This window comes from Ochotona curzoniae, unplaced genomic scaffold, assembly GCF_017591425.1.
Source record: "Ochotona curzoniae isolate NIBS_2020 unplaced genomic scaffold, NIBS_Ocur_1.0 scaffold_1037, whole genome shotgun sequence".
In the NCBI taxonomy this organism is placed as follows: Eukaryota; Metazoa; Chordata; class Mammalia; order Lagomorpha; family Ochotonidae; genus Ochotona; species Ochotona curzoniae.
In genome coordinates, this window is record NW_024467083.1 from 26,794,709 (window position 1) to 26,822,698 (window position 27,990).

Sequence of the window (27,990 nt, forward strand, 5' to 3'; positions counted from 1 at the left end):
ACGATAAAACTTCACTTCCTTCGCTTCAAGAACGTACGTTTTTCCGTTCACTTCAGATATGAATCAGCCAGTCAGCGTAAACCGTGCTTGTGTTCGCTCACCAGGTGCCAGAAAGCGACCTGGCTGCGCTTGGGAAATACATCCCGGAGGGATAAGCAAGTGGGCGAGGACCTGGCCGACTGGAAACTGCGAGGTGGAGGAGGCGGAGAGTTTGTGTGCGCTTCGCGCCAATCGAAAGGAGCGACGGGGCAGAAGGGGGAGATAGGGGAGGCGGAGCGGGAGGTCTGGGATCCTGCCCAGTTACGCGAGCGCTCCAGCCGCCGCAGCAGCTCTTCTGCTTTCGGAGAGCCGCCGTGTCCAAAGCCTTAACTCCAGCGATGGCCTTTGCCAATCTGCGGAAAGTGCTTATCAGTGACAGCCTGGACCCTTGCTGTCGCAAGATCCTGCAAGATGGAGGTCTACAGGTGGTGGAGAAGCAGAATCTCAGCAAAGAGGAGCTGATAGCCGAGCTGCAGGTGAGGAGAGCGGGAGAAAAACGAGGGCTCCTGGGAGGTATCATCCACCGAAGCCGGATGGTGGCGCCGGGCCAACGCGCTCCCTTCTGCGGCCCCGGGATCTTCCAGACCCGAGAACTCCAACGACTGGGTGGGCGGGAGCACGCTGTGCGAGACGGCGCAAAGAATGCGGCTAGAGGTAAAGGCGGCAAGCAAGCTGCACGATGCAAACTTTTTGCTTACTTTGCAACCGCGTGTTTCAGGACCGTTCGTCTGCGGCGCGCACTGCAGAGTGCAGGCTGCTCCAACTGGCTCAGCAAGCTGCTTGCTGGAAGCCAACTTGGCACCTCGCGCCCTCCCCGCACCGAGGCCCCAGCAGCCAGGCGCTGCCTCCCTTCCTGACCCCCAAGGCAGCCAGCGAACGAACCGGACCGGCGACTCTTGCCGGGATCCGGAGTAGCAACCCGCCTGGCCGACTCGCGCGGGGAATGATAGGGGTCCTGGTGGAGCCCTAGCTTGTTGCATGGCTGCTGGAGAAACAGCAGAGCGCAGAGCCTTTTTTGTCTGACGCAAGATCGCACGGAGCTTTCACCGCCCCTCGGCTGCTCCCAGCGTTCAGAGGAGGGGCGAAGGGGGTGGGGTGGGCGAAGCGAGTTGCTCCCGCTGCCTAAAGCTGTGCCTGAGGTCTGGTGGATGGCCTTAAGCTTGGCCTCACAGCTGTCCAGGAGTAACCAGACAGGACTGGTGTCGGATCCCAGACACCCCCAGGAAATAGATACACTTAACAATCTTAAAACAGGTTATAGTGATACTTCCCTCGGTCCTGCAAGGTTGGGTGACTTTTTCAGTCTTAGGGCATCTGTGAACTCTTACTCCACTGCCTGCACTTCCTACCTTTACAATCTGTGCTACTGCTAGGTCACCCCCTATTCCCCAAATTGCACACCCTGTCCCATGCTGCCCCCTGCCAACCTTCCCTTGAGCCTGCCGGCTGCTACAGTTGTACCAGCTGTGCCTCAGTTGTGTGGTCCTGAGGGCTGCCTGTGCCCTTGACTGTCTGTGGACCTCCTGCTCCATCCCACTGACTCCCATCCACCCACCACACACACACACACACACCATGGTGTCGTGTCCAGTGTCTAGACCCTGTCCCGTACCCAGAGAAATATCTAACTGGCTCCAGCCTTTAGGAAACTTGTAGCCTGTTGGGGAATACCACACACACACACACACACACACACACACACACACACACACGGGAGATGCTGACCGGGCCAGCAGGCAGAACTCAGGCCCTGGTCCTCAAGGGGCAGTCAGTGCCCGATGGGCTCCTCCTTTCCTGTGTGCATGCAACCGGTGGCCTCGGCTCTGAGCAGTGACTAGGAAGGCAGCTGGCTCGACCTTCAGATCAACGTGCTGGCTCTCCAACTTGGAGGGTGGTGGGGGTTGCGCAGTCAGGGCTTTGCATCTGGCTCAAAGGAAAAGGCTGACCTTTGAGGCCTGGGAATGCCCCTGCAGAATGGTGGGGGCAGACCTGAGGGAAGTGGGAGGCCTCACCTCAGAGTGGGATTCCTTGGGGGTTGGGAAGGCAGCTGGCTGGAAGGTAGCATGTCAGGGAGTCTGACATGACACCTGTAAGGGCACTGAAGCTGTTGGCAGGAGAGTAGGGCGTTTCGTGGTCCTCTTGGCTGCTGGGCAGTTTGGGAGGGTTCAGCTTTCTTGTCTTTTTTTAAATGGGAAACTCAGTTCAGAATACCAATTCGTGTCCTCGGGCAGCTGCTACAGCTGGGGGCCTTGTTCCCACGCTGTGCCTCTCATTCCCTTGCAGAGGTGCCGCCAGTGCCTCCCTCCCCCACTTCCATCTCTTTGGCATTGCAGAACACTAACACTCTCGCTGGGACTGGGCCTCCTGCCTCCCGTTCTGGGCGGGCACACTTTGCTCTTTTTCACTCCTTGGGCATGAGAGATAATCATTCTCTCCCACTTCCAGACTTGGGTTTTAGAATTGGAAGCACGTCACAGCTCATCAGCAGGGAACCAAGTCAACAGTTTAATGGGTCGTACTCAGCATTTTAAGAATCAAAATAGGAAATACCAGAGTAATGCTGATTTAAAATATGTGTGTAGGTTTATCTGTGGGATGTGAGTATGCAATCACAACTTAAGATTGTTTCTTTCTTTAGATCTTGGTCAAAAGAGTTTGAAAAACAGTGGCTTAGAAAAAAAGCATCTTGTTTGGAACTCACATTTTAAATAAGCCTAACATGCAGAGTCATTTAAAGACTCTTATGTATCAGTAGCATTTAAACCTGGACCATGACTCCCAATAACAAATTAATTTAATACCATAATTCAGCATGCAGATAGAATACATATGTGTACATGTGTTTATAAACATACATCTTATAAAGCAATGCATCATACAATGCAGTCTGATAGTTTCTGTTTCATTAAATGGAAATGCTGGTCAGGACTACTCAATTAGATATCAGTACTGTGTTTAATTTATTGAAGCACATTTATATCGACTATTTCCTTTTTCTCCTAACATTTGTCATTTGAAATCAGCGCTTCATTAGGCGATGATGGTGATGCAAACAGCAGCTTCACAAATTGTGCCGTAACACCAGCCCTGCATTGTCTGTAACTTCACCCTGGAAGTTTGAGAAAGATCAGGGAGGAATAAATGTCTTCGTGAGCGACTCCAGCATTCCCAAGCCTCCAGCATTCACATCAGGATATAGTTGACAAACAAACAAAAAGCAACCACCAAGTTAGGATTGCACAAAATTTACAAAATCAGATCCAGTTGCATTTGCTGTTGCTTGGCAAGTTTTCATTGACTCGTCCCCCATTGAAGTCAGAATAGGAACAACTTAGAATGATCTGCGAGGCCAAGCCTGATCTGGGAAAGGAAGCACGTGGGGGCTGGAGGAACAGGCATGGGCATGGATTTCCATGGTTGAATCAGCATGGTATGCCTGGAACAGCCGTGAATCAAGCAGATAATTGTGTGCTGCCCTGCTCCGAGGCAGCTGAGGATGTAAGGACAGGGAGTGGGAGGATACCACAGCACGCGAGCAGGGAAGCGTGCTGAGTGCCTGTTCCAGCCACAGCCCTGATACCAAAGCTCCACACAGTGCAGGAAGCAGCAGTGTTGAGAGATTCTTGCCCAGGACTCTGGAGAAGAACTATGCAGAGGATGTTAGAGGATGTGGGCACTTGGGTAGGGCATGATTTGCGTAAATAGAACAGCAGAATAGATAGCTTGGGCAGTCGCTGAGGGATGCTCTGGCCTGGGCAGGAATGGTGTCTTGGAGTGTCTGAGGGGGTTCAGAGCTTCAGCAGGAGCTAGGTGGCCATGCAGATTCACAACACATACAGTGCTGAATCAGTGAATGCAGTTAGATGGTCGCTGAGGTTGTAAGACGTCTTGGAAGCGAGTTAACACTGAACAGTCTGTGACGCCCACTTCTGAGGTAGGACCAGATTTCCTGAGTGGGCATCTCCATGGTCAGATCCCGCTGCTGGGAGAAGCAGAGACACTCCTGCCCCTGGCAATGCAGAAGGATTATCTGAGGAGAAATGAGAGACTACAGGCCACATCTTCATGTAGGTGAGCCATCTAGAGGTGTGCCCATGTGCTGGTGACTGCAAAACTGCCTGCACAGTCCTGGAGTCTGCAGCCTCCAGCACATGCTAAAGGCTTAGAGACCATGGTGGCCCAAGGGAATGTTGAATGGAGTCTCTGGAGCAGAGCTGGGCCTGAGATGGGGGCTGTGGAACTTGGTAAGAGAGACAGGGTGATAGGATTGTGACTCCTTGGGAGGTCCCTGCTCTCCTTCTTCCTTGCTCTCCTCTTGTCTATTGAACTGTGAACCTTGGTCTTGGACTGATAAAAGAGATTGATTTGTTTTCTCAGTGGATTTCCAGTTACCTAGAAGGTCATTGTTTACAAAGGAATCAGACTAAAAATGTGCTAATGTGTTGCCCAGTTGACTTCCAAAAACATGGGGAATGTACATTCCTATTTTCCTACATTATCACCAACACTGAATATTATTAACTTTCCCTTTGCCAATATGATGTTCAAAATGCCTGTTTTTACAATTTGAAAGACAGAGAGAAAGAGAGTTCCCATTCACTGACATCATTCTCCAAATGCCCACAATGTGGATGGGAGAATGAGGAACCCAATCCAAATCTCCTACTTAAGCCATTGCCTGCTGCCTCCTAGGACATTAGCAGGAAGCTAGAGCTGGAATCAGGAGCAGACCCAGGGCTAGAACCCAGGCACTTCAGTATGGAATGTGAGTATCCCAAATAGTGTCTTCTCTGTTAGATCAGGTGCATTGTACCTTGAGAAGCCAATAGATTTGGGCTAGGTAACAGCATCCTTTTCTAAAGAGTCAGTGTGGTAGACTCAAATGTAGGACAGTTGGCAGTGTTCCCTTTCTGCCTGGGCATTAACTGATATCCAACTAGGTTGCAATTGGGGACCCAGGGCACCCTCCAGATGCTGTTGGGTACAGGCCTCAGTATCAAGGCAGATACCCCAGAGGTGGCTTCTGGTTAAGACTAATTATCCCACTGTGTTCTTGAGAGCTGCCCACTGTGAGGTCACAGCACTCAACTCCAATAATGAATGTTGATGTTTCCAACACTGAGCTCTTTGAGGATTGGGATTGTGTCTCATTTACCCCCAGTTAGTCTAGCATTATGCCAGGCACATACATTGCAGACACTCAACAGATGGGAAGAAACTGAGGGCACAGGCAGCCTTAATTTTGAGCTTGAGTTTTGTATCCACAGTATGAGGTTGGACCAGGTGCTTGACTCTGGCTTAAGAGCATTTCTGCATGTTGCTTTCTGTCAGCAGATGCCACCACCTCAAGCAGTAGATGTGCATGAAACATAAACATTTCCAGAAAAGTAATCCTGCAACTGCTGGAATTTTGCAACTATTCTTGTGTTTAGAAGCTCTCAGGATCTTTATTTTCAGGGGCTGGCATTGTGGCATACTGTCTCCATTGGAGACACTGGCATCCCATTTGGGTGCTGGTTTCTGTCTAGAGTATACCATTTCCAGTCCAGTTGCTTGTCAATGGCCTGGGAAAGCAGCAGGAGATGGCCCAAGTGCTTGGGCCCCTGCCATGCATATGGGAGATATGGATAAAGTGTCTGGTTCCAGACTTTAGTCTATTCCAGTGTTGGCTGCTGCAACCATCTGGGAAGTGAACCAGCAAATAGAAGGTCTCTTCCTCTTTCTCTCTGTAAACTCTGACTTACAAATGAGTAATAAATCTTTTTAAAAGATGTTTCCCTTTCCCTAGCTGTGTTTCATTCACTTCATTTGTTCATTCAGCCAACCAGAATTTCCTGAGTATCTTTCATGTGTCAGGCAGAGGGGCGGGCCAAGTGGAAGGAGGTGCTGCCTCTGCCCTCCTTGAGCTCCGTGTTTGACACAGGAAACGGTGCTCTGATTCAGGAGGGCCAGGTGCTGCACCTGTCTTTCCTCATTTCCCTCTCCCACACTTGAGGCCAAGGCTCAAACTGAGAGCTGGTGAGGGACAGAGCTTGTATTGGAACCCAGGTCTGATTGATGGCAGAGCCTTTCAGGGTGTGCACAAGCGACATTGCACAAGGTGTGCACAAACACCTTGCTCTGAATCTCTGCAGTCAGCCACTGGGTAGAAATGCTTGTGTTGAACATAGCAGTGTACAAGGGTGATGGTGTTTACAGAGATTGCTAGAAAATGGTCCCTGGGGCAGTGTGGCAGCATATCAGGCTAATCTGCTGCCTGAAATGTCGGCATCCCATATGAGCACTGATTGGAGTCCAGACTGCTCCATTTCCAGTTCAGCTCCCTGCTAATGATCTGAGAAAACAGTGGAAGATGTCTCAAGTGCTTGGGACCCTGAACTCACATGGGAGACCTGGAAGACATTCTTGACTCCTGGCTTTGGACTAGCCCATCTCTGACTGTTGCTGGCATTTGGGGGAGTCAATCAGCAGATGGAAGCTCTCTTTCTTTCTCTCTGATTTTCAAGTAAAACATATAAATCTGTAAAAGAAAATGGCCCTGGCTTCCAGCATATGTCCAAACACATGACCAGCATGCCCCAGCTGGGCAGGCCTGCAGCTGGTCCTGGGCATGCTTCAGGCTTCAGATGTGGTGGTATCATCTGGAGAGAGATGAGCTGGATACCTAGAACCCAAAGACTTGACCTCCCCTTGCTGGGCAAAATGCTTGTTGTTTTAGGACCACACTCTGCCCAGTGCTAAGTAGAAATTGGCACAAAATTTAGTCCATATCACCCTGTAGAAAGCAGTGAGCTGCCAATGACATGAGGGCAGCCATTGCTGGCCTTCCCTGGGTCTGGGAGGGAGTATGCAATTGTGTGGCTAACTTGAGGGAGTCACGCAAAATACTTCTGCTTTAGGACTGTGAAGGCCTCATCGTCCGCTCTGCCACCAAGGTGACGGCAGAGGTCATCAATGCGGCTGAAAAGCTCCAGGTGGTAGGCAGAGCTGGCACTGGAGTAGACAACGTGGATCTGGAGGCTGCCACCAGGAAAGGAGTGCTGGTCATGAAGTAAGTCCTGGAGGCTGCGGGGAAGGGGCAAGTTGTGGTGGGCAGGGGTGAATTGGATGCCAGAGCAGTCCCAGTGAGTCCCAGGAGCTGCAAGGTCCAGATTCCTAGTCCAGACAGATAGTACTTTATGGCTTAGTGGTCCTCAGGGAGGCCAAAACTTTCTGTGTAGTCCCAATGTTTGCAGCCTGGTTCGGGCAAGAGCAGAGGTCAGTGACTTTATCTGTGTTCTTGGCTCCTGCTGTCCTGCCCCGACCCCCTCCACGGTTCTGTTTGTGGCAGTTCCCTGGTTAGCTCCATGTAACAGCACACTCAAGTGCAGTGGTTCGACATTATCTTCCTCACTTTTCTAAACTCTGCTGGAACCAAGACCCTAGTCTTTCTTGGTGCACTCTGGGGTCAGGAGGAGAAGGATCCTATTGGAGCGAAGATCATGGTCAGCATGCCGGTCCTGCAGATATCTGTTCTGGCACCAGATGGTGTGCAAGGCCATCCCCAGTCCTCTTCTCTGACCTCGGGTCTTTTTCCCTTCCCTGGAGGGTGAAGTTAATGACCAGTCACCTGACAGAGGTTACGATCTGACAGCAGAGATGTTAAACGGTAACTGTTTCCTGCTTACCCTGCACTTACAGGGAGCCAAGAGGTGTTGTGGAAAGACAACCTCTGGGGAGTTCTTTGATCTTATGTGGGGTCTTTTGGCTTTTCCTCTGATAACCATTTCTAGAGCTGGAAAGACCTTGGAGACATAGGAAGGTAGATATATATGTTTCATTTTCCCAAAAACGCACATGCAAATCTTTTGAGGAGAGAAAAACAGTTTTGTGGGACTCCATATCCACTTTCATTTTTGCAAAATCGGTGGAGGCAACATTGCCTCATGCATGAGCAAGTCAGGTCCCAAATTCATTCAGTTCAGAACTTGCAGGAGTAGGACAAGTTGAATGGGTAAAGACAAAAATTTAGCTTTGTTCTTGATAAAAAGCAAGCTTGGAAGGGGGAGGGGACATGATGAAGGTCTGTGGCCCAGGGGCTGTCCTCTGGGTCCCACAGACTGGCTCAGCCGTAGGCTGACAGGATGAAGCATTGGAAAGTGTGCATTTGCAGAGAGGGGCTATGGAGGTCCTGCTGCATGGAATCATGAAGCCAGGCAGGGGATTCAGGACAAGGACCTGGGGTTGAGAGTTTGTCCTCAGAACCGATACAAGCTCAAGGGGCAGCAGAGCACAGTCTGCCCTCCAAGCTTTCTCTGAGGATAGGTGTGGGTATCTCTGGTGTGGGTCCACTAATGTCCCCTCTTTTCTTGCATCACTAGCACCCCCAATGGGAACAGCCTCAGTGCCGCAGAGCTGACCTGTGGCATGATCATGTGCCTGGCCAGGTAAGTGCCTGACTTAGCTCAGCTAAGCTCCTCGAGTGTGTTGGGCCTTTCTACCTGCCAAACCAAGTGACCCAGGGAAGTGTTAGAACATTTGAGTCAGGCCACGTGCCCATGATAAGCGTCTTCAAGACCACCTGTCCTTCACTGGTTCCCAGCATACAAAGACCTGCTTTCTACTTGGGTCCTTAGTGACTTTGTGTGAAGCATGATGGATGCATGGTCACTGCTCACAACCCAGGAACAGGCTGTTTGACAAAATGAGTGTGTGTGCAGCGTTTCCTTCCCTCTGCCTCCCCTTAGTTTCCACTCTCTATACACCATCTTCTCCAACCTCTGAGCCTCACCAAGCTCTCCATCCTCAGCTGCCTGCAGTATCTTTCCCATCCTCTTTGTCCTGGTACCCCTGGCTTAGTTCCTAGAGTTAAGGTCAGGTGTCCTTCATGGACTCCTGTGATTGTCAAGGTTTACCTGTGCTACCATCTGCACCAATCTATATTGACCCAGAATCCCTGAGCCTTCTTAAAGATTCATAACACGACAAAACTTGTGGCCAAGTCACTCACTCTTAACCTCCTGTTGGCCTCTTGAGTAGAAGGGACAGTGTGGCAATTACATGGGCAGCACACACCATGTACACAGTCTCACCATGCTGGGTAGTCCTGAACAGAGGTTTAAACACCTCTTTGGCCAACAGGAAGAGCAAGCTCTGCAGGAACCTGGGTTAGGTCTTCCTGAAGCTCCTCAGATCCTTAAGCAAACTAATCCAAGCAGACAAAACTTCTTACAGCTCTTTCTCGAGCTGGAATTTCTGGGACTAAGATATTTACCTTTTTTCATCCTAACACTTGTCTTCTTTACTGTGGAGTTAACCATAGCCCTGATTCCTCCCCAAGAGTTTGACCTGCAGTTTCACTGATACTGAGTATTCCTTGAGTATTCATTCAGTCATGGAATATTCTCTGATTCTCAGTGGTCAATGTAGGGAAGAGAGGGGAATGTAGGAAAGGGACAGCTTACACAGAGGGAACCTGAGCCAGCTCTCTAAATCTCTTAGAACATCTGACTGATTGTCTCACTCTCTGGATAAATCCACAAGCCTGGTGACCTGATTTCATTTATGCTATTAAATTCAGGATTACTTTACTGTTTTGAATTTTTAATTCACTTTTTACAATATCTATTTTTTGAAACGTAGAGTTACAGAGAGAGGGTTAGATGATAACACATAGAGATCTTCCGTCTGCTGGTTTACTCTCCAAATGGCTACATCAAGCTGAAAGCCGGGAGCCAAGAACTTTATCTGGGTCTCCTACAAAGGTGGCAAGGATCCAAGTACTTGACCCATCATCTACTTTGTTCCTATATGCATCAACAGGAAGCTGGGTCAGAAGCACAATGGCTATGAGGTACCATTCTGATGTGAGAAAGGCAACTTAACTTGTTGCACCGCCACACTGGTCCCGATTCTGTTGACTTGAGAAGCAGAGAGAGCGCTTCCATCTACCAGTTCATTACCCACATGCTCACAACAACCAGAGCTGAGGCAACCAAAGGCAAAAACGAGGAATTCAATCCAAGCCTCTGACATGGGTGGCAGAGACCCAGCTCCTCGAACCATCACCACCGCCTCCCAGAATATGCGTTAGCAGGAAGATGGAATTGGGAGTGGAGCCAGATCTACGGTCAAACCAATGTGGATGTGAATGTCCCAAGCAGTGGCTTAACCACTACACCAAAGGCCTCTTCTCTTCTACTACTACTATTACTATTATTACAGGAGGAATGGAAGGATCTCAGTGCAGCTTTCTAACAATTTCCCTCACTTTTCCTGGCAGTGACAGCAAAGATTAGAGAGCCAACAATAACCTCTCTCCTGGTCGAGGGCCAACTCTATGTAAAGGGCTATGATTTCTGAAGGGCGCTTCCCACTTCCAGCCACTCAGGCATGCCCTCACACCGCAAAGGTGGCTCAAAACTCAGAGAGGGCACCCTTTGTGGGAGAGCATCATTCAACCCTCTTAACGTAATGAACATCAGCCCCAGCAGGGTCTTTGCCTGCAGAAGGTACTGGGTGAGGGGCATACCTCCAGAACTCCCAGCATGCAGTTGTTCTGAGAGCTCAGTAAGTGTTTATTACAGCCTGTGCCCAATGGAAGAGGCGTTGCTTCTACATCACTCCCCATTTTTTCCTCCTTTGTGTCTGGGAGTCCTTGAATGACCACGTACTGTATTTTTACTTTGAACACTGCCCTGATTGCCACTTCCTCTGTTACCCAGAAAACACACAGACTCAATCTTTTCTATGAACCCCCTCACACTGTGAGGTGCGTCATGTGTGTGGTTGGGGGAAAGGGTTTATAGGACTTGAAGCATTGGGAGCAGGCACTCAAGACAATGTGGAAGTATCTGGACTAGGGCACCCATGCACCAGGTATCTCTTTGATAGCAGTACAAGCCTTTGCAGGTTGTGATTTTGACCGAGATGGGAACTTCTGGAGCACTTGATGTCATCGGAGATTCCCAATATCCCATTTGGGTTTCCTGCAAACCCAGGCAGGGATGGTTGCTTAAATGAGAAACCTACCCAGCATCATTCTCACGATCTTTTTCTAATTTATTTATTTATTTGAAAGTCAGTTACAAAAAGAGACAGAGAAATCTTCCAGCTGCTGCTGCTGTTTTTAAAGTTCTTTTTTTTTTTTTGGAAAGGCAGATTACAGAGAGAAGGTGAGAGAGAAAGATCTTCTATCTACTGGTTCACTTCCCAAGTGGCCACAACAGCCATAGTTGGGCCAATCCAAGCCAGAAACTAGGAGCTTCTTCTAGGTCTCCCACATGAGTGCAGGGTCCCAAGGCCTTTGTGTCCTTCCTCTACTGCTTTCCTGGGCCACAAGCAGGAAGGTGAATGAGAAGTGAAACAGCTAGGACATGAACTGACACCTATATAGAATCCTGGTGCATGCAAGGTGAGAATTTAGCCACTGAGGCATTAGTAGCCACAGAAGCTTGAGCTGGGCCATTCAAGTCTCCCTTGTGGGTGGCAGGGACCCGAGTTCTTGTGTCACCTTCTGTTGCCTTCCCAGGCCCACTAGCGGGGAGCTGGAATTGGAAGTGGAGCAACCAGAACTCCAGCTGGCACACATGTGGGCTTCTAGGATGGCAGGAGTCTGCTTAACTCACTACACAATGCCAGCTTCAACATCTTAAAAAAAAACTTTATTTATTATTTTTATTGGAAAGTCAGATTTACAGAGTGGACGAGAGGAGAGAAAGATCTTCCACCCACTGGTTCACTCCCCAAGTAGCTGCAACAGTCAGAGCTGAGTCTGTCCGAAACCAGGAGCCTGGAACTTCTTCCAGGTCTCCCACGCAGGTGCAGGGTCCCAAGGCTTTCAGTATCCTCCACTGCTTTCCCAGGCCACAAGCAGGGAGCTGGAAGGGAAGTGGAGCAGCTGGGACACAAATCAGTGTCCATATGGAATCCCAAGTATGCAAGGCAAGGACTTTAGCCACTAGGCTACCTCGCAGGGCCCTCAATATCACTCTCAAACTCCTGGTTGGTGCTCTCCCAAGTTGCGTCTTGCCAGGAGCTTCCCTCTTTCACCCTCCCTTTGCCCCAGGGTTGTTTCTGGGCCTGAGCCTTAGCTTGGTTCTTAGTTCCCAGAGAGTGGCTGTCACAAGCAGGAGCTCGGCATGACTGACTTTGCACCTCTTCGCTGTTGGCAGAGGGCCTGAGTGGGCCTGCTGATCCTATGTCTGTCCTTGCAGGCAGATTCCCCAGGCGACAGCTTCCATGAAGGGCGGCAAATGGGAGCGAAAGAAGGTGAGCAGCCAGCCTTTCATCCCTTGACCAGCTCACCCGAGAGTTCACTATTCCTGTTCACATCAGCTTCCTTGCCTTGTGCCTGTTTGGTTGCAGTTCATGGGAACAGAGCTGAATGGGAAGACGCTGGGGATTCTAGGCCTGGGAAGGATCGGACGGGAGGTGGCCACCCGGATGCAAGCCTTTGGGATGAAGGTAAGAGGTCATGGGGTGCCTTGAAAGTGGGGCTTTCTGTAGGAATTGTAGGGGATGCATCTTGATTTGGGACAGGCCAAAGGTTCTGTCAGGGAGTGAGAAATCTGACCTTTCTTCAGAACTGCCAGGTAAAATAGTGGCAAAGCCAGAGAGGGACGGAACACCAACCTGCAGGTTTGGACATTTGAACCAGTATGGCTTGATATAAGCCAGTATCCCTGTATTGCGGGGAGCCAGAGGGGTTCTGTATCCTAACCTTCCCATCCTCCCTTGCCTCCAGGGCCTCTTAGTGTGCTGTGGCTGTTTTGTGATGGTTCAAAAAACAGGAGCTGAACAGTTGCCAGTTCATCCATCCTGCTGCCTTCCATGTCACAGGGAAGAATGAGGGTGCTTCAGTGCACACTGGCAGGATTGTAGAACCTATGGTGGCTGGAAGGCTGGCTTGTGTTCCAAGGAATTTTGCTCCTCTGCCTCAGGCACTGCATTTTTCTACTCGGGGAAAATCCCAGGAGGCTGCTGGCAGAGGAATGGGTGTGAAACATAGCAGTGCTTCCTCCTGGGTCAATCCAGGGGATATGGCACAGCCTAGAGAGGGCTGGCCAGGTAGGCCCTGGGACAGGCAGTTAGGAGTGCCAGTGAACCTCCCATGTTCACCGTGGGTGCTGAGGGACCTACCAGGCTGGTGGGTTCAAGCTGCAGCCTGGAAGTTTTTAGTTAAACATTAAGGAAACTTGTTTTGACAATCAGCTGGTTCCCAAGCCCAGAGTCATCCACACAGAGCCACCATGGAGTTTCCCTTTCTCTCTCCCTTGCTCTTTCTCATTCTTTCTATTCCTCACTCCCTTCTTAGAGGTGGAAATGGCCTTGAAGGTGAACCCTCCAATCTATATTGATGTTGGGAATCTGCAAGTCTGTGCTCGAGGACTCACAGCAATTTGGTGGTAGCCTAGAATCCCAGGTGGCGACCCCATTGCACCACCTTAACCTTTAGCCCTGCCTCTCCAGTCACCCCACACCATGTTTTCTAAGTGAGCCAGACTGCTTTCCCAAGACTCAGCAGCAAGCAGAGGAAGTGTGTTTTTCTGGATCCCTGAGTGAGGCAGGGCAGGACCCACTGATCATGAAAATCAATGCCAGCCTTGCCCTGTGTGCAGGGGTGGCTGGATGCCATTGGGCGCCAAGCTCACTTACTCCTCCTTCCTCTCTAAGAATTAAGGAAAAAGTTCAGTGCGTGGAAAATTCTGATCTCAAACAGGGGCCAGTTGTTGGGTAAAGCAAGAGTTCAGCCAACTGGGTGAATGTTTCATTGATGAGTGGTTTGAGGCTGGTGGCCAGGCTAGCACAACACCACAAGTCCCTCACCCTCTCCCTGGGCACCACCCATCCCCCAACTCTAGTTCAGTGTCATTCATTGTCATTAGCACTTGAGCAGTGGTTTAAGCCATGCAAAAGTGCCCCATGGTCTCCAGCACAGCTGAAGTGCCAGTAAAGCTTATCTTGTCACTGATGTTTCTCAGTTGCACAGATGCTGCCCTGGGCTGCTTTTTAAAAAAACAAAACAAAACAAAGCAAAACAAAACATCCAAACAAAGGGAGAGGAACTATGCATATAGGGGGTTATGTACCTATAGAGAATAGGATGTTGTACAATGTCACCTGCTGTGCCAAGTGCCTGACCTTAGGAACTGTTCTTATCAGCAGACTGGACGGCATGCACTTGTGGATGACAGGAAGGAGGGACAGGTGGGTTGATGCTTTAGAGAATACAGAATTTAATCCCGAAAGGCTCAGGGAAGCTAGAATGGCTGGCCATCCCAATAAGAAGTGCAGTTAGAACACATTTCTGTGCCCTATGTGTGAATCCAAAAAAACAGCTAGACAAGTTTTGAATGAAGAAGGCTTTTTCAAAAGCTCTTGTGTGGGAGGAGGGTGTTGGGTGGCAGAGGAGCCATGGTTGATAGTTATGTGTCCAGTAGCAAAGGATATGGGAAGTATGCAGCATTGAAAGAAATTTGACTTCCAGAGCAAGGAGGTGATGATTTGTACACTCTGTCAGCCGACTGGTGCTGAGGGCTGAGCAGAACTTGTTCTCTATGCTTTCAGTGTGAAATATAGTGTGTATAGAGTTGCCAGGTCACTGGCTGTGACATCAGAAACCCAGTTCGTTTGTGCTCATGTGTTCCCTGGAGCATGTTACCAGGCACAAGCCAACCAGGGGTTGAGCCTTGCACTCTCTTATCGAGATTTTGCCAAAAGGGGCCACTGTTCGGCATCTTCCAGGAACGTCTCTGTAGGTGCCACTGTTGTGCTGAATTGGACTTGAGCTCAGAGAGGTGGACATTGAACCCAAGCTGAGAGTTGTGTCTAATCCCACTGGGTCCACCTACTGTTTACTGAGATTTGCTGTTTCAGTTGCTATGCTCACAACAACCTCGGGTGGTGGTGGTGTGAGAGGGAGTGGGTCCATGCTTTTGTCCTAGTTTCCTAGATAAGGCAACTGAGGGTCCAAGAAGTTTTTGTGACAAGCCCCTCCTCTCCCCAAGATAGCAGCAGGAGGAAGTGGTGGAGTCTACCTCAGTCTCTGGGTCTGATGGCCTCCAATCTGGTGCCCTTTGCCTGGCACTGCTCTGCCATCTGCAGCCATGACCCATAGTGAGTTAAGTAGGCCCTGTGCCATGTCACTGGGCTCAGCAGTCCAGGGCCAGATGCTCTGCAAGAATGGCAGCCCCCACCTTAGCTGACACCTGCAGTTAATATTGCCCAAGAGCAGTGATCGGTTGGCTCTTGCTGGAGCCTCAGCCTCTGGAATGGTGCCTTAGGAGACACAGGTGGAAGTGAGAAGGGTGCGCAGGTGGACAGCACTTGATGGAGCTCCTGATCCTGTGTATCTATTGGGTGTCTATTTTAAGAATTAATTGCAGCAGACAGGAGTGTTCTGATGCTAAGCTGAAATACTGGGCTGTGAATTGGGCATAATCTTAGGGTTCTCCCACCGTGGTCTCCTGTTGAGCCTTCAGGGGCTTCTGGAGCTGGCATGGTCAACTCTCTGTGGCTGCCATCAGTGATATCAGTGAGGAACAGCCCCTTTCTCTGCTCAGTTTGCTTCAGGAGTCTGTCCCAGGGCTGGGCTGTAGCAGGGGAAGCCTCCCTGCTTAAACTGGAGGCATCTCCTGGGATAATCTTTGGACAGGGTACATGTGGAGGCGCTCCAGGTTCTGTCCACAGGATATCTGACCCCTTCCAGGACACATGGGGCCTTGAGGGAGTCACGTGGCTCCTGAACCCTGTGTCCTCTTATTTGTGTCCTCCAACCTGGACTCCGGGTGCACAGAACCCCAACCTCCTGGCTGTGTGCAGCTCTGTTCCTTGCTATTGTGTTTATCTCAGATGCAAAGTCAAACTTTTTTTTCTCAGTAAAATTTGATCTCTGCTGTCGTCAGCAGATGAATGAACTGCTGTCTCCTTGGCAGAAAAAAAGGCTGAGAGAGGACCACTCTGACCACCACCTGGAAGATGCTTGAAACTGAATGCCACGTCTCCCCTCTCTGCTCTTGGAACAATGTTTATCCACCCTTCTCCCCAGCCAGTCTCCCTCCAACTCCAGGCACCTGCCAGCTTGTTGATCCTTCCCTTTGCTTAGCCCTGGGGCATTCCTTGGCTCCAGATCATGCTGCATGTCATGGGGTTCCTGTGCTGGCTCCACAAGGTTCAGCTTTGAGAGCCCCATGACTGTTGTCCTCTGTCCCCACCATACCCAGAAAGAGAATGCAACAGGGCTGAAGATGAGCAATCATGGTTGTAAACAGCCTCAGAGCCAGTGGATAAAACTCACAAGGACATGGGAGGCTTTGTAGCAAAGGAATGATAGTGTCTGGAAAACACGCTCTGAGCCCAGAAGCCCCTGCTGTCCTGAGCTGGGGGACCTCATAGGGTGTAGAGGGAAACAGTATCTCTCCCCCAAATTCCACTGCACCTACTGAATGCAAAACCCAAGGATATTTGGTAGGAAATTTGAATTAGAAGATGAGTTAATGTTGACCTAAAAGGTTTTGAAATCCATGCATAGGTTTTTCATGCATTTTTCAGAAAGGGAAAAATCATTCACCAAAGTCTTCTATTTTTTTAAAAGATTTACTTATTTTTATTAGAAAAGCAGATCAGATTTATAGAGAGAAAGATCTTCTTTCTGCTAGTTCACTAGCAGATTGTTGTTGGCTGCAACAATCCAAAGCCAGGAGCCAGAAGCTTTTTCTGGGTTTCCCAAGTGAGTGCAGGGTCCCAAGATTTTGGACCATCCTCAACTGCTTTCCCTGGCCATAAGCAGGGAGCCAGATGGGAAGTGGAGCTGCCGGAACACGAACCAGCATCCATATGTAATCCCAGAACTTTCAAGATGAGGATTTAGTCCTTAAGCCACCACGCTAAGCCCATGATTTTTTTTTAAATAAATGTATTTATTTGTAAGGGGGAGAAAAAGAGAAAGAAAGAGACGGAGAGAGAGAGAGAAAGAGCTTCCACTCACTGGTTCTCTCCCCCAAATACCTGAAAAAGCCAGAACTGTGCCAGACCATAGCCACAAGAACTGGGAACTCCATCCAGGTCTCCCAACGTACCAGCGCAGGAACCCAAGCACATGAACCACCATCCAGGGCCCCTGGGTGCACCAGCAAGAAACTCTGGCAAATCTGGCATTGGATGTGTGTGTCCTAAGCAATGGCTTACCTCACTGGATCACAGCATCCAATGCTTAGTTATTTTCTAAAATAATATTTATATTTCTCTAGTTTCAAAGGCGATGCATAGAGATTATTGTAGGGCACTTAAAACACACAGGAAAGGATAAGGAAGAGAAAGAATCTCACCAGCTGAGAGCGGCAGTCACTACCCTCTGTGCTCTTCGCTTGTTTGCTTCTGTTGAATCTGGGGCCAACTCTGAGTCCCCTCCTCAGGTTGGGGGATGTTGCTCTTCAAAATCGTTGTGAATGAGTGAATGTTAGAGGAGAGGATGAAGTTACCCTCACCTCCTTCGTACAGGGTTGAGGACCCACATTCAGAGGAGCCTGGCACAAGCCTTGACATGCCATTGGCAGCAACGGAGGTAGGATTCTGGTCTCACGGTGCACCCCTTGGACCTCTCAGGCCCATCTCCCTCTGCCAGCTGCCCTGCTTACTTTTGATTCTTTTTAAATTCTTATTTGAAAAAGAGTCAGGGACAGGCACACAGACACAGGGAGATCTTCCATCCTCTGGATCTCTCTCTCTCTCTCTCTGATCACTCACAAAGGCCCTAATCACTCACAAAAGCTGGGCCAGGCTGAAGCCATGAGCCAGGAATTCCATGTGGGTCTCTCACATGGGTAGAAGGGGTCCAGGCACTTGAGTTATCACCTGTTGCCTTGCAGGGTCTGCATTAGCAGGAAGCTGGTATTGAATGTGGAGCTGGGACCTGAGCCCAAGTGTATTGGTGTGGGATGTGGGCAACCAGAGCCATGTCTTAATCACCACCCCACACAAGCCTCCGTCCTGCCTTCTTGGGCACACAGGTGCCACTGAGATACTTACGACTCCTTCACCTCTTTTCTCCCGCCAGTGTGGCTGACGTAGAGAGAACCCTGGAAAGGCCTCCTGGGTAGACCAGGAAGGCGATGGGGAGTTCTTTGCTGTTGGGTGAGCAAGAATCTACTTTAGCCTGATGCAGACTTGCCTGACTGTGGAAGCTGGCATGGTAACCTGGCAAACATGGCTCTTGCTGAGAGTTGCGTGGCTGGCACCCAGGTTATCTGCCGCGGGGGCGGGCGGGGGGGGGTCTGCTTTCATGCCTCCACCTCTGTTTCTTCAGGAGGAACTCAGGTCTCCATTCCACCTCTGAAGGCCCAGATTCAGGGCAATGGCTAGTCCAGGTTCCTGCGAATATGCTGCTCTGTCTGGTCAGTCATAGGTGCCCCCGGAGGAAGAGGTTGTTGTGCTAACTGTTCCCTCACCCTACCTCTTTCTTTAAATGTTTGCTTTATCTATTACCTATTGTTAACTCATATTTGGAGATTTAATTTGGAAGTCAGTGCTACTGAGAGGACGGGGAAGATAAAGATCTTCCATCTGCTGGTTCACACCCCTTGTGGGCCAGGCTGAAACTTAATCCCAGTTTCCCATGTGGGTATAGGACCCAGGTACTTGAGCCATCTTCTGTCACTCTTCCCAGACCTTCAGCAAGGAGCCAAATTGGAAGTGGAGCAGCCAGGGTTCAAAACAACGCCCATATGGAATCCTGCTAACTCACTACTCCACAGTGCTGGTCCCTGCCCCATCTCTTCTGTCATCCAGGCTTCAGCCACTTTGTAAAGAGAAGGCAGAAGTTTGGCAGACTCATGAATCAGGAGATCTGATTTGTGTCCCATCCCATCCCTTCTACTTGACCTCTCTGCCTCTGTTTGCTCTCCTGTGAAATGGGGGAATAATTGTACTTAATTGTTAATCATGTGGAAGCTCCTGAGACATGGCAGATGCTAAGTATAGGTTTGTCATTATTGGCTTGACCCAACGTCCTTTCTTCTTTCTTCCAGTGGCTCCTCATTCCCTACTGATTTCTATTGACCTTTGGCCAGTTTCCAGGGGTTGGTATTGCTGACACTCCTAGAGTTCCTTGCCTGTCCCATTTTGCTTCTCCTGGGAACCAATCTTTCTTTCTTAGCAGCCTAGAGCAAGGTCTTTCTTCATTTCAGGCTCCTTGCGTCTTACTTTTCTCTCTTAGGTGTCCTTGGTCCCTACTCCAGTCAAGCACGCCATGTTTTGTTTTGTCTACCTATCTAATTATTTGAAAGGCAGGGTACCAGTGACAGAGGGAGAAATTGGGTGGGGGGGTAGTGCGAGAGGAGAGAGAGAAGGGAGAGAGAGGGAGAGAGAGAGAGAGAGAAAGAATGAATTCGAGATCTTTCATTTCCAGGCCACTCCCCAGATGCCTACAACAGCCAGGGCTGGGACCAGGCCAAAACCAGGAATTCCAACCTTGTTTCCCATGTATGTGGCAGGGCCCAAGTACTTGGGCCATTATCCACTGTCTTCCAAGGTACATTAGCAAGGAGCTGGATTGTGTATATAGCAGCTGGATACAAACCAGTGCTTGGACAAAGGATGTAAGGTCCCAAGTGCCAGCTGAACCCACTGTAGCACATGGTCCACCCCTAGGCTGGCATTTTGAAGGGACCTACCTTTATCTCTTTATCCTTCTATGATCTTAGCCTCCATGAGCAGGTCTTGTTCCTGCCCTCCACCACTGCTGATCCCCCTCCCAGTCTTCTTCCTGCCTCCTTTTGATGTCCTTGTCTGTCTCTGGACCTCAAGGCCCTCTGGCCATAGCTGCCATTTCCTCCCTGTCTGATTGTGCCTGTGATGTTGCCATGCCTCCCATTGGATGGTGCCCCATCACCAAGGGCTTCTGCTTTCTCAAGGCTTCCAAGCTCCGCCTTGTGGGGTAGGAGGACACAATCTGCTATTGCATCTGCTTGGGGTTAATGCCAAGAGGCAGGCACATCTCCCTGACAAGCCTGGTTGTGCCCCTCCTGGCTGTGTGTCCTGTGCATTCACCTGGAGCTTCAAATTAGGCTTAGCATGGTGCTGGGGTCATGGCCAATTCTTGATAAGTAGTTGCCACTGCTAATGACAATGACAACAATGAGTAATAATTACTTTTCCTCCCTCTTTTTGCTGGACAGACTATAGGATATGACCCCATCATTTCTCCAGATGTCTCAGCCTCCTTCGGTGTTCAGCAGCTGTCCCTTGAAGAGATCTGGCCTCTGTGTGACTTCATCACGGTGCACACCCCTCTTTTGCCCTCTACCATAGGTTGGTGTGTCAGCAGCGTTGTGGACTAACTACAGAAGCCACAGACCACATAACGAGAGGTTGACCCAGCTGCAGATGCTGGGGTCTAACCCTGGTCCTGCAGGGTTTCTCAGATGGAGAGGGGAGGCAGCCAGAAGTTTACAGAAGTCATGGACCCCTTTGGGTACTTCCTAAAGCCCCCACAGGGCATTGTGGTTCCCAAACCCACTTGGAGCATAATATGCCAAGGATACATAGGATGCTTTAAATTAAGTCCCACCTAGACCCAGAGCTGGGGCTACTGTCCTGGAGCATCTGTGAGGGAAGAGGGAGAGAACAAGGGAATTGCTATAAGAAGCAGCAAGAAGGAGGCTGTGAGGAAGGAGTTGGTTCAAGGGGAGGGTAGACCTGGAGTCTGGTCATCATCAGCAGGAAGATGATTTAGATGCTCTGCTCTCTTCCAGGCTTGCTGAATGACAGCACCTTTGCCCAGTGCAAGAAAGGGGTGCGGGTGGTGAACTGCGCCCGGGGAGGGATCGTGGATGAAGGTGCTCTGCTCCGGGCCCTGCAGTCTGGTCAGTGTGCTGGTGCGGCACTGGACGTGTTCACGGAAGTAAGTGTACAGCCTTGGTGCCAATACAAGCTCAGCACATTACCAAGGCCTCCCTCGGGTGTCACAGTAAAGTGTGTCCTTGGAGGAGCTCTCACAGAGCTTGACATGGAGGCAGCCATGCTGCCATCTGCAAAACTCAGGTTGGTTTTTCTTCGTTTTTTAATTTATTTTCATGGCAGTGAGAGATCTTCCATCTGCTGGTTCACACCACAGATGGCCACAATAGTCAGGGCTGGATTGGGCCAAGGTAAGATCCTGGAACTTAGACTGAGTCTTTCATGTGGGTGGCAGGGACCCAAGCACTTAAACCATCACCTGCTGCCCCATAGGGTGTCCTTCAGCAGGAAGCTGGAGTCAAAAGCAGAGCTGGGAATCAAACTCAGGCATTCCAAATGGGACACAGGCTTATTTCTTTCAAATGTTTATTTCTTTTATTTTTCATCTACTTGAAGGGCAGAGAAAGAGAAAGAGAGCTTCTATCTACTGGTTCACTCCACAAATGGCCACAACAACCAGAAGTGGGCCAGACCTAAGCCAGGAGCCTTGAACTCCATTGGGATCTCCCAAATGGGTGGTAGGGGCCGAAGCTCTCGGACTGTCTTCTGTCGCCTCATAGGATGCATTAGCAGAGAGCTAAGACTTAAACTGGCACTCTGATATGGGATGCAGGCATCCCAGACAGTGGCTTAACCAGGCTACCCTGCAGTGCCTTCCCCAACCTCAGGGTGTTGATGTGACCTAATACCTGGTGTCAGGTTTCACAGACATCTGTCATATTCATAAAGCGAGGGAAGAAGGCAGCTGATTAGCTTTGAGCTTAAGGATTTAGGGAAGGGAGAGAGAAGCGCTTAGTGTATTATCTTTGACGTTTAACTCGCATTACAAAACCCTATCTGGCAGTGTGCATCGGCATCGCTTCTTTTCCTTCCCTCTTCCCACGGAAGGACACAAGCCTGGAGATAAAGGACGGTGTGCCTTCTGGTCCCTGTGCATCACTCTCCTTGCAAGGGCAGGGGCTCAGCCTCACCCCAGATCCTGTGGGAAGGAGTGTGTGCATTGAATCCTATTAGCCACTCTCCTTCAAAATTTTGCCTCCCAACCCTACTACCCCCGAGGGCTTGCCCTCATTGTACAGGGTGAAGGTGTGGACTCTGGGTTAGGAGCTTGTGCTGTGCAGGTGACTAGCCGTGTGGCCTGGGCACATCACTGGGCCCTCCAAGCTGCAACAGTGCTCACTGCTCCTAGGCAGAGAGCACAGGGAGTACAGCACAGCACTCTCCAGGGTCCTGTCCTCCCAGTAACTACAAGCAGGGCAGGACTCACAGGGTCAGGTGGGTCGTGAGGTTGTAGGGCCAACAGAGGGAGACCTAGGGAGACAGCAGAGAGAGGATGCTCAAGTCCCTTTCCCAAAGACAATGTTCCACTTAGCAAGCAGAACAGGGGCAGGGACAGGGTGGAGGCATGGGGAGGAGCTGCTGTGCAGAGCAGGATCTGTTAGGGTATGGGTGAGTTAGTTCTTACAGTATTATCATGTAGATGGCATTGACCCATTTCATGGATAAGGAAATCAATGCGGAGAGGGATTGATATGTGTGTGAGAGCATGCAGGTCCCAGGTGTTAGGGAGTTGTAAGGAGGTCCACCATTCCTGTCCACTCTGTGTGACCCAGTATTCGTGAGGAAGCAGCTTACTGAGTCTGGTGACCACCTTGACCCAGTTCAAGTAGCTAGTGGCATGGCTCCTGTCTCCCTCCCATCCAGTTTCCCCTGCATCCCTGACAGCCCCAAGGTGGTGTGGTCAGTCACAGCAGCTGACCTGGATGTGTTTCCTTTCTGGGCAGGAACCACCACGAGACCGAGCCTTGGTGGACCATGAGAACGTCATCAGCTGCCCGCACCTGGGTGCTAGCACCAAAGAGGCCCAGAGCCGCTGTGGGGAGGAAATCGCCATCCAGTTTGTGGACATGGTGAAGGGAAAGTCTCTAGCGGGGGTGGTAAGTATCACAGTGTGAGGCAGAGGGAGGAGAGGGACAAGGCCATCTTGATATAGAGCATGTTGACAATGCCAATGAATGGATACAGCCCTGGAAGCCTAAGCCAGCAGAGTCAGCCTCTGGGGAGGGGGTGGGCGGCCCTGCTACACTGTGGGCCCTGCTGCACATGCTAGAGAAAGGCTGCTTTGTTCTGCTGGAGCCTTGGGCCTGGAGCTGTGTTGCCAGGGTGACAGCTGGGCCTGGCCTGAGATGGCCCATGCCCAAAGCCCCTGCAGGCAGAGTGCACCCAGTGAACTCCCAGAACTCCTTTCATCACACCCAGGGTGGCTTTTCCTTTTCTTTTTCTTTTTAAGATTAAGAAATGAATAATTCATTTGGGAGCAAAAAGTTCTGAAATCTGTGCAATTTTTCATGATGTGTATTTTCTATGTTCTTTCAATACTTCTCATATGTGTGCGTTTCAAAGTCCATAAATGTTTTTCTTCTTAAGTTTAATTGTAATTAGTTTTGACAGAGTCAAAATATTTTGTAGAGATACAATTCTAAGAACCTAATGATATTCCCTTCCTCCATTCATCCCTCTTTGATTCTTTCTCCCTTTCTCTTTGTTCTTAGTTTTTAAGATAACATTAGTTTTTACAAATTTATTTTTCTGTGTGTAACATTCCATTAGGTAGCCATCAACATACAGCAAGTAGAAAATGCTAATAATAACAAATAGCAGAGAAAAAACAAATAATCAAAAACCTACTAGTCCTTGGGAGTATAAACAAAGGCTGTACACCGTAATCAAATCCCAGAGTGCCACTCTTGTACCTATAGATTACATTTTTTGTACTCTGGGTATTATTATCACAGATTAGGGAAAATGATATTTGTCTTTTTGGAACTGGCTTATTTCATCATGCATAACACTTTTTAGCCGTATTTAATTGTAAAGCACAAAATTTCATTTTTTTCTGAAGGAGTAGAATTTCATAGTGTCTGTATACCACACTTTCATTATTATTTTAAGATCTGTTGGTATGCCACATTTTCTTTATCCAGTCGTCCATTGATGGGTGTATGGGTTGAGGGAATCTAGCTTTCTACACTGTGGTATTTGCTTACAGTGTCCTGCTGTGATGTGATCACTATTCTATTCAATTCTAAAGCCATCAAAATAGGAGATGAGAAGTGAAGTTAGGCTAGGAATGCTGTCTCAGAAAGACCCACCACTCTCAGTGCAAATCACCTGGAGTCAAAACCCACCTTCACTGCACTGTGCAAACCTTAAGCCAGCAGAGGTCAACCCAAGTCTTCCGGAGGGCGAGGCTGACACAGGTCGCCAGGGAGGAAGTGTGCATATTCCCCTCCCCCTCTACTAATTTTGAGTGGCCTTGGCCTTCTGTGTCCATTTTGGGTTCTATAGCTCCTCTGCAGGAACAAGTTTTGGTCTTCTTGTGGCTGAGGGGAATTGTTGCCACCAGGCACTCAGAACAAGGCAGGCTCTTTGCCTGTGGTGCAGGAGGAACTGGCTCTTGGTAACTGAGTTGGGCAGAGGAGCCCCTGGTCCATCTCTTGCTGACCTCAGCACTGCTTCCCCATTCTCCACAGGTAAATGCACAGGCCCTTACCAGCGCCTTCTCTCCACACACCAAGCCTTGGATTGGCCTGGCAGAAGCTCTGGGGACCCTTATGCGTGCCTGGGCTGGATCCCCAAAAGGGACCATCCAGGTGATAACACAGGGTGAGTCTGGATTTTTCAACTGGCCCTCTGCATGCAGACATAGCCGGGGTTACGGGAAAGGGGGAGTGGGCCAGACTTTCTCGGGGGCTTGCTGCAGGGCACAGAGCTGGTAAGAGCCTAGGAAGAGACTGGTCCCTGTTGCAGTGTGGGGATGGAGGACAGGGGGACAAAATATGGCCAGGAAAAGACATGGAATTTTCTTAAACATATTTCGGTGCAAGAGAGACCTCCACAAGAGGTACAAGAGGTGGAAGGATAGGTGGAGGGAGACCCAAATTAAGTACCAGGGAGTTTCATTCTGATCTTGACCTTGCTGAATACCTGCTGTTTCTCTTTCCCTTTTCTGAGCCTTGGGATGCCACCCATGGCAAGTGAAAGCCAGAGGATGGCTGTGCCCAATGTAGCCGTGGGGGCTGTTTTGTGCTCTGTGACTTGCTAGGAGTGTCAGCCTGCAGTCCTGGTATGTCTGCTTGACCATGGAGGTGGACGTCCAGCCGTGAGGCTGCTATGCAGATGTGGTTGGTGACTAAGGGAACTACAGTTTTCTTAACCCTGTAATGCATTTGGCTGACTGCTGGACATCTGCATGCTAGAGGGACTACAGGCTATGGGCAGTAAACTGTTGAGCATTGACACTGACAGGGAAGGACAGATCCTTGGGATCCCTGCTTGCTGGGGGACCAGATCCAGGAGGGAAAAAAAGCAAGGGACTGGGTAGCAGCATTGCAGCTGCTCCTTTCGGTGTCCTGCAGGGTCTGAGCACCAAGGACAGTGCAGGAGGAAATTTTCTAAGTAGCTCCTGGGAGAAGAGCAGGCAGGCCAAGTCATGGTGGCAGGCAGCAGAGTTAGGCTGAGCTTGTTGAGTTTCTCAGGCTGCTCAAATAGCCTGGGTGTCTCCCATGATTGCTCCTGAGCTTCCTGGGGATTGTGGGGAGTGGGACTGCCCAGGGCTTGCTGGAGCCTGAAGCCGAGAGCTAGGGGTAGTGACCTCCATCTTATTTTTTATTTTGATTAAATTTTTAAAAGATTATTTATTGGAATGGCAGAGCAACTGGGAGAGAAGCAGTGGGAGAGAAAGAGAACTTCCAACTGCAGGTTTATTTCCCCCAATGACTGCATTAACCAGCTATAGATCAAGCTGAAGCCAGGAGCCAGGAACTCCATCCTGGTCTCCCATGTGGTTAGCAGGGACCCAAACATTGGGGGGCCATCTTCCTTTGCCTTCTCAAGAAGTTGAAGTAAAGTAGCTGGGACTCCAACCAGCACTTCCAAAGGGGATGCAAGTGGCGGCTTAACCTGCTGTAATCCCTTCTGCTACCTCTGTGGAGCTCGGCAGTGACTCGAGGCAGCATCTCTCTGTCCCCAGGAACACCCCTGAAGAATGCTGGAAACTGCCTAAGCCCCGCCGTCATGGTCGGTCTCCTGAAAGAAGCTTCCAAGCAGACGGACGTGAACTTAGTCAATGCCAAGCTGTTGGTCAACGAGGCTGGCCTCACGGTGTGTCCCTGCAATCCCCCCATCCGCACTGCTGGTCCCCCACACATCCAGAATTCCTTGAACCCTGTCCACTGATAGATGTCCTGGGTGCATGTGGTGCCTCCCTGTCACAGGGGTCTCCTTCCTGCTGCAAAGCGGACATCCCTGCCGAGTGTGCTGGGCCTCAGGAGCATGTCCACCAACAAGCCATGCCTGCAGTGCGCGCATTGCCCAGCTGAGGAATCTCAGGGCTGGGCTGCAACTGAACTGAGGCCTGGACAAGGCCCAGCTCACTTGGTCCTGGCTCCCCACCCAGGCTCTTTCTTCCACAGCACCCAGCTCCTTTGCCTGTCTCAAACTCTGGGAGCCAGCAGTAGGGCCCTGGTGTTTCCCATTGGCATTTCCCCCTCTGGCTGTCCTTTATATCTGTGTGTCTCAGCCAGATGGAGCTGGCAGAAGCTGTGGGCAGTCGCACCGCTGCAGGCCAGCGGTGCTTGTAGGAAGCAGCCAGACGGGGTCACCAATAGCGGAGTCCTCAATTCCCAGCCTTCCCCTGCAAGCTTCTACCTGCCCCTGACAGGCAGAGGGTTTGTGACTGTCCCAGAAGGCGAATGTTCAGACTTAGCTCACTTGCACGCCTCACACTGATCTCCGCCCAGCCCAGGCTGGAGCCCTGTATAGCAGCGAGTGGGCATGGGCGGGAGGAGGGTGGCTGGGATGCAACTGGAAGCAGTCACAGACTGCTGGTTTCTCTCCACAGGTCACCACCTCCCACAACTCCTCTACTGCAGGGGAGCAAGGCAGTGACTGCATGTTGACTGTGGCCCTGGTAGGTGCCCCCTACCAGGCTGTGGGCTCTGTCCAGGGCACCACACCTGTGCTGCAGGCACTCAATGGAGCTGTCTTTCGGCCAGAAGTGCCTCTCCGCCGGGGATTGCCCCTGCTCATGTTCCAGGCCCGGCCCTCCAGCCCAGCCCTGCTGCCTACCATGATCGGTGAGGAGAGCCCTGGGGGGTTGGCTGGCTGAGGTGGGGAGTGTCTGCTGGGACTGGGTCCCAAGGACCTTCTGCCTCCTCCATCCCTCTACATGCCTTGTTATCTCTAAGTGCGCACTCACAGAGCGTTCTGGAGTAGATAGTTAATCCAAAAAGAGAAGGAGCTCCTATTTACTGGCTTGATTGTGGGCTGTAAGCTGGCCATGTTGAGCAGTGAGTGCCCTTGTGTGCCTGGCTACAGTAAGTCCTGCAGGGGCATCCCCTCCAGCCATCCTACCCCTGCTCCAGGCCCCCGCTGCTGGGGGTTTGGCAGAGCATGTTCAAAAACCACAGTCTGAAGGGCTTGATTTGGCCACCCTTGGCAGCCTGGATGAATCTGTCATCTGCGAGTCAGGTGCTACCATTCTGTGACTAGAACTTCCCTAGCCTGCCTGGTGGTCTGGGTGTTCCTGGAGGGTCTCTGGGGTTTGGGGAGCAGCAGGCCAGATATCCTGTTGGTTCGTCCATCTCAACTCATTGGATTTCTAAGGTCACTGTCCCTTGCACTCCCATCATGACTTAGATCAGACATCTGACTTCTGACTCTGCTGCCAGTCTCCATCCTCTCCTCCCTTCATGCCCTGTGCCAATCTGGGCCTTCTTCTATTTCCAGGACTCCTGGCGGAGGCTGGCGTACAGCTGCTGTCTTACCAGACCTCGATGGTGTCGGATGGCGAGACTTGGCATGTCATGGGCATCTCCTCCCTGCTTCCCAGCCTGGAGGCATGGAAGCAGCATGTGACCCAGGCCTTCCAGTTCCTCTTCTAGACCTGGGCAGATGGTCCCAACCTCTCTGCTGACCCTGTAGGACCCCAGGAACAACCAGCTAATAAAAAGCCTG

The 27,990-nt window shown here is 50.5% G+C and overlaps 1 protein-coding gene across 1 annotated transcript; it reads left to right on the forward strand.

Moving 5' to 3' along the window:
• The first annotated feature begins 276 nt into the window (after positions 1–276).
• Positions 277–27,990, forward strand: PHGDH (phosphoglycerate dehydrogenase). Its single transcript, XM_040998742.1, has 12 exons — positions 277–515; positions 6,939–7,090; positions 8,400–8,465; positions 12,234–12,288; positions 12,385–12,483; positions 20,193–20,325; positions 20,769–20,917; positions 22,758–22,910; positions 24,507–24,639; positions 26,006–26,136; positions 26,876–27,110; positions 27,763–27,990. The coding sequence occupies exons 1-12, from the start codon at positions 378–380 to the stop codon at positions 27,915–27,917; spliced, it is 1,599 nt and encodes a 532-aa protein (XP_040854676.1). The 5' UTR covers positions 277–377; the 3' UTR covers positions 27,918–27,990.

Bases quoted from the DNA above. Each gene is read 5' to 3' on its own strand.
- PHGDH (XM_040998742.1), top strand. From the start codon at position 378: ATGGCCTTTGCCAATCTGCGGAAAGTGCTTATCAGTGACAGCCTGGAC. The intron at 12,484-20,192 runs GTAAGAGGTCAT...TTTGCTGGACAG, and splicing joins TGCAAGCCTTTGGGATGAAG to ACTATAGGATATGACCCCAT. The intron at 20,918-22,757 runs GTAAGTGTACAG...CTTTCTGGGCAG, and splicing joins CACTGGACGTGTTCACGGAA to GAACCACCACGAGACCGAGC.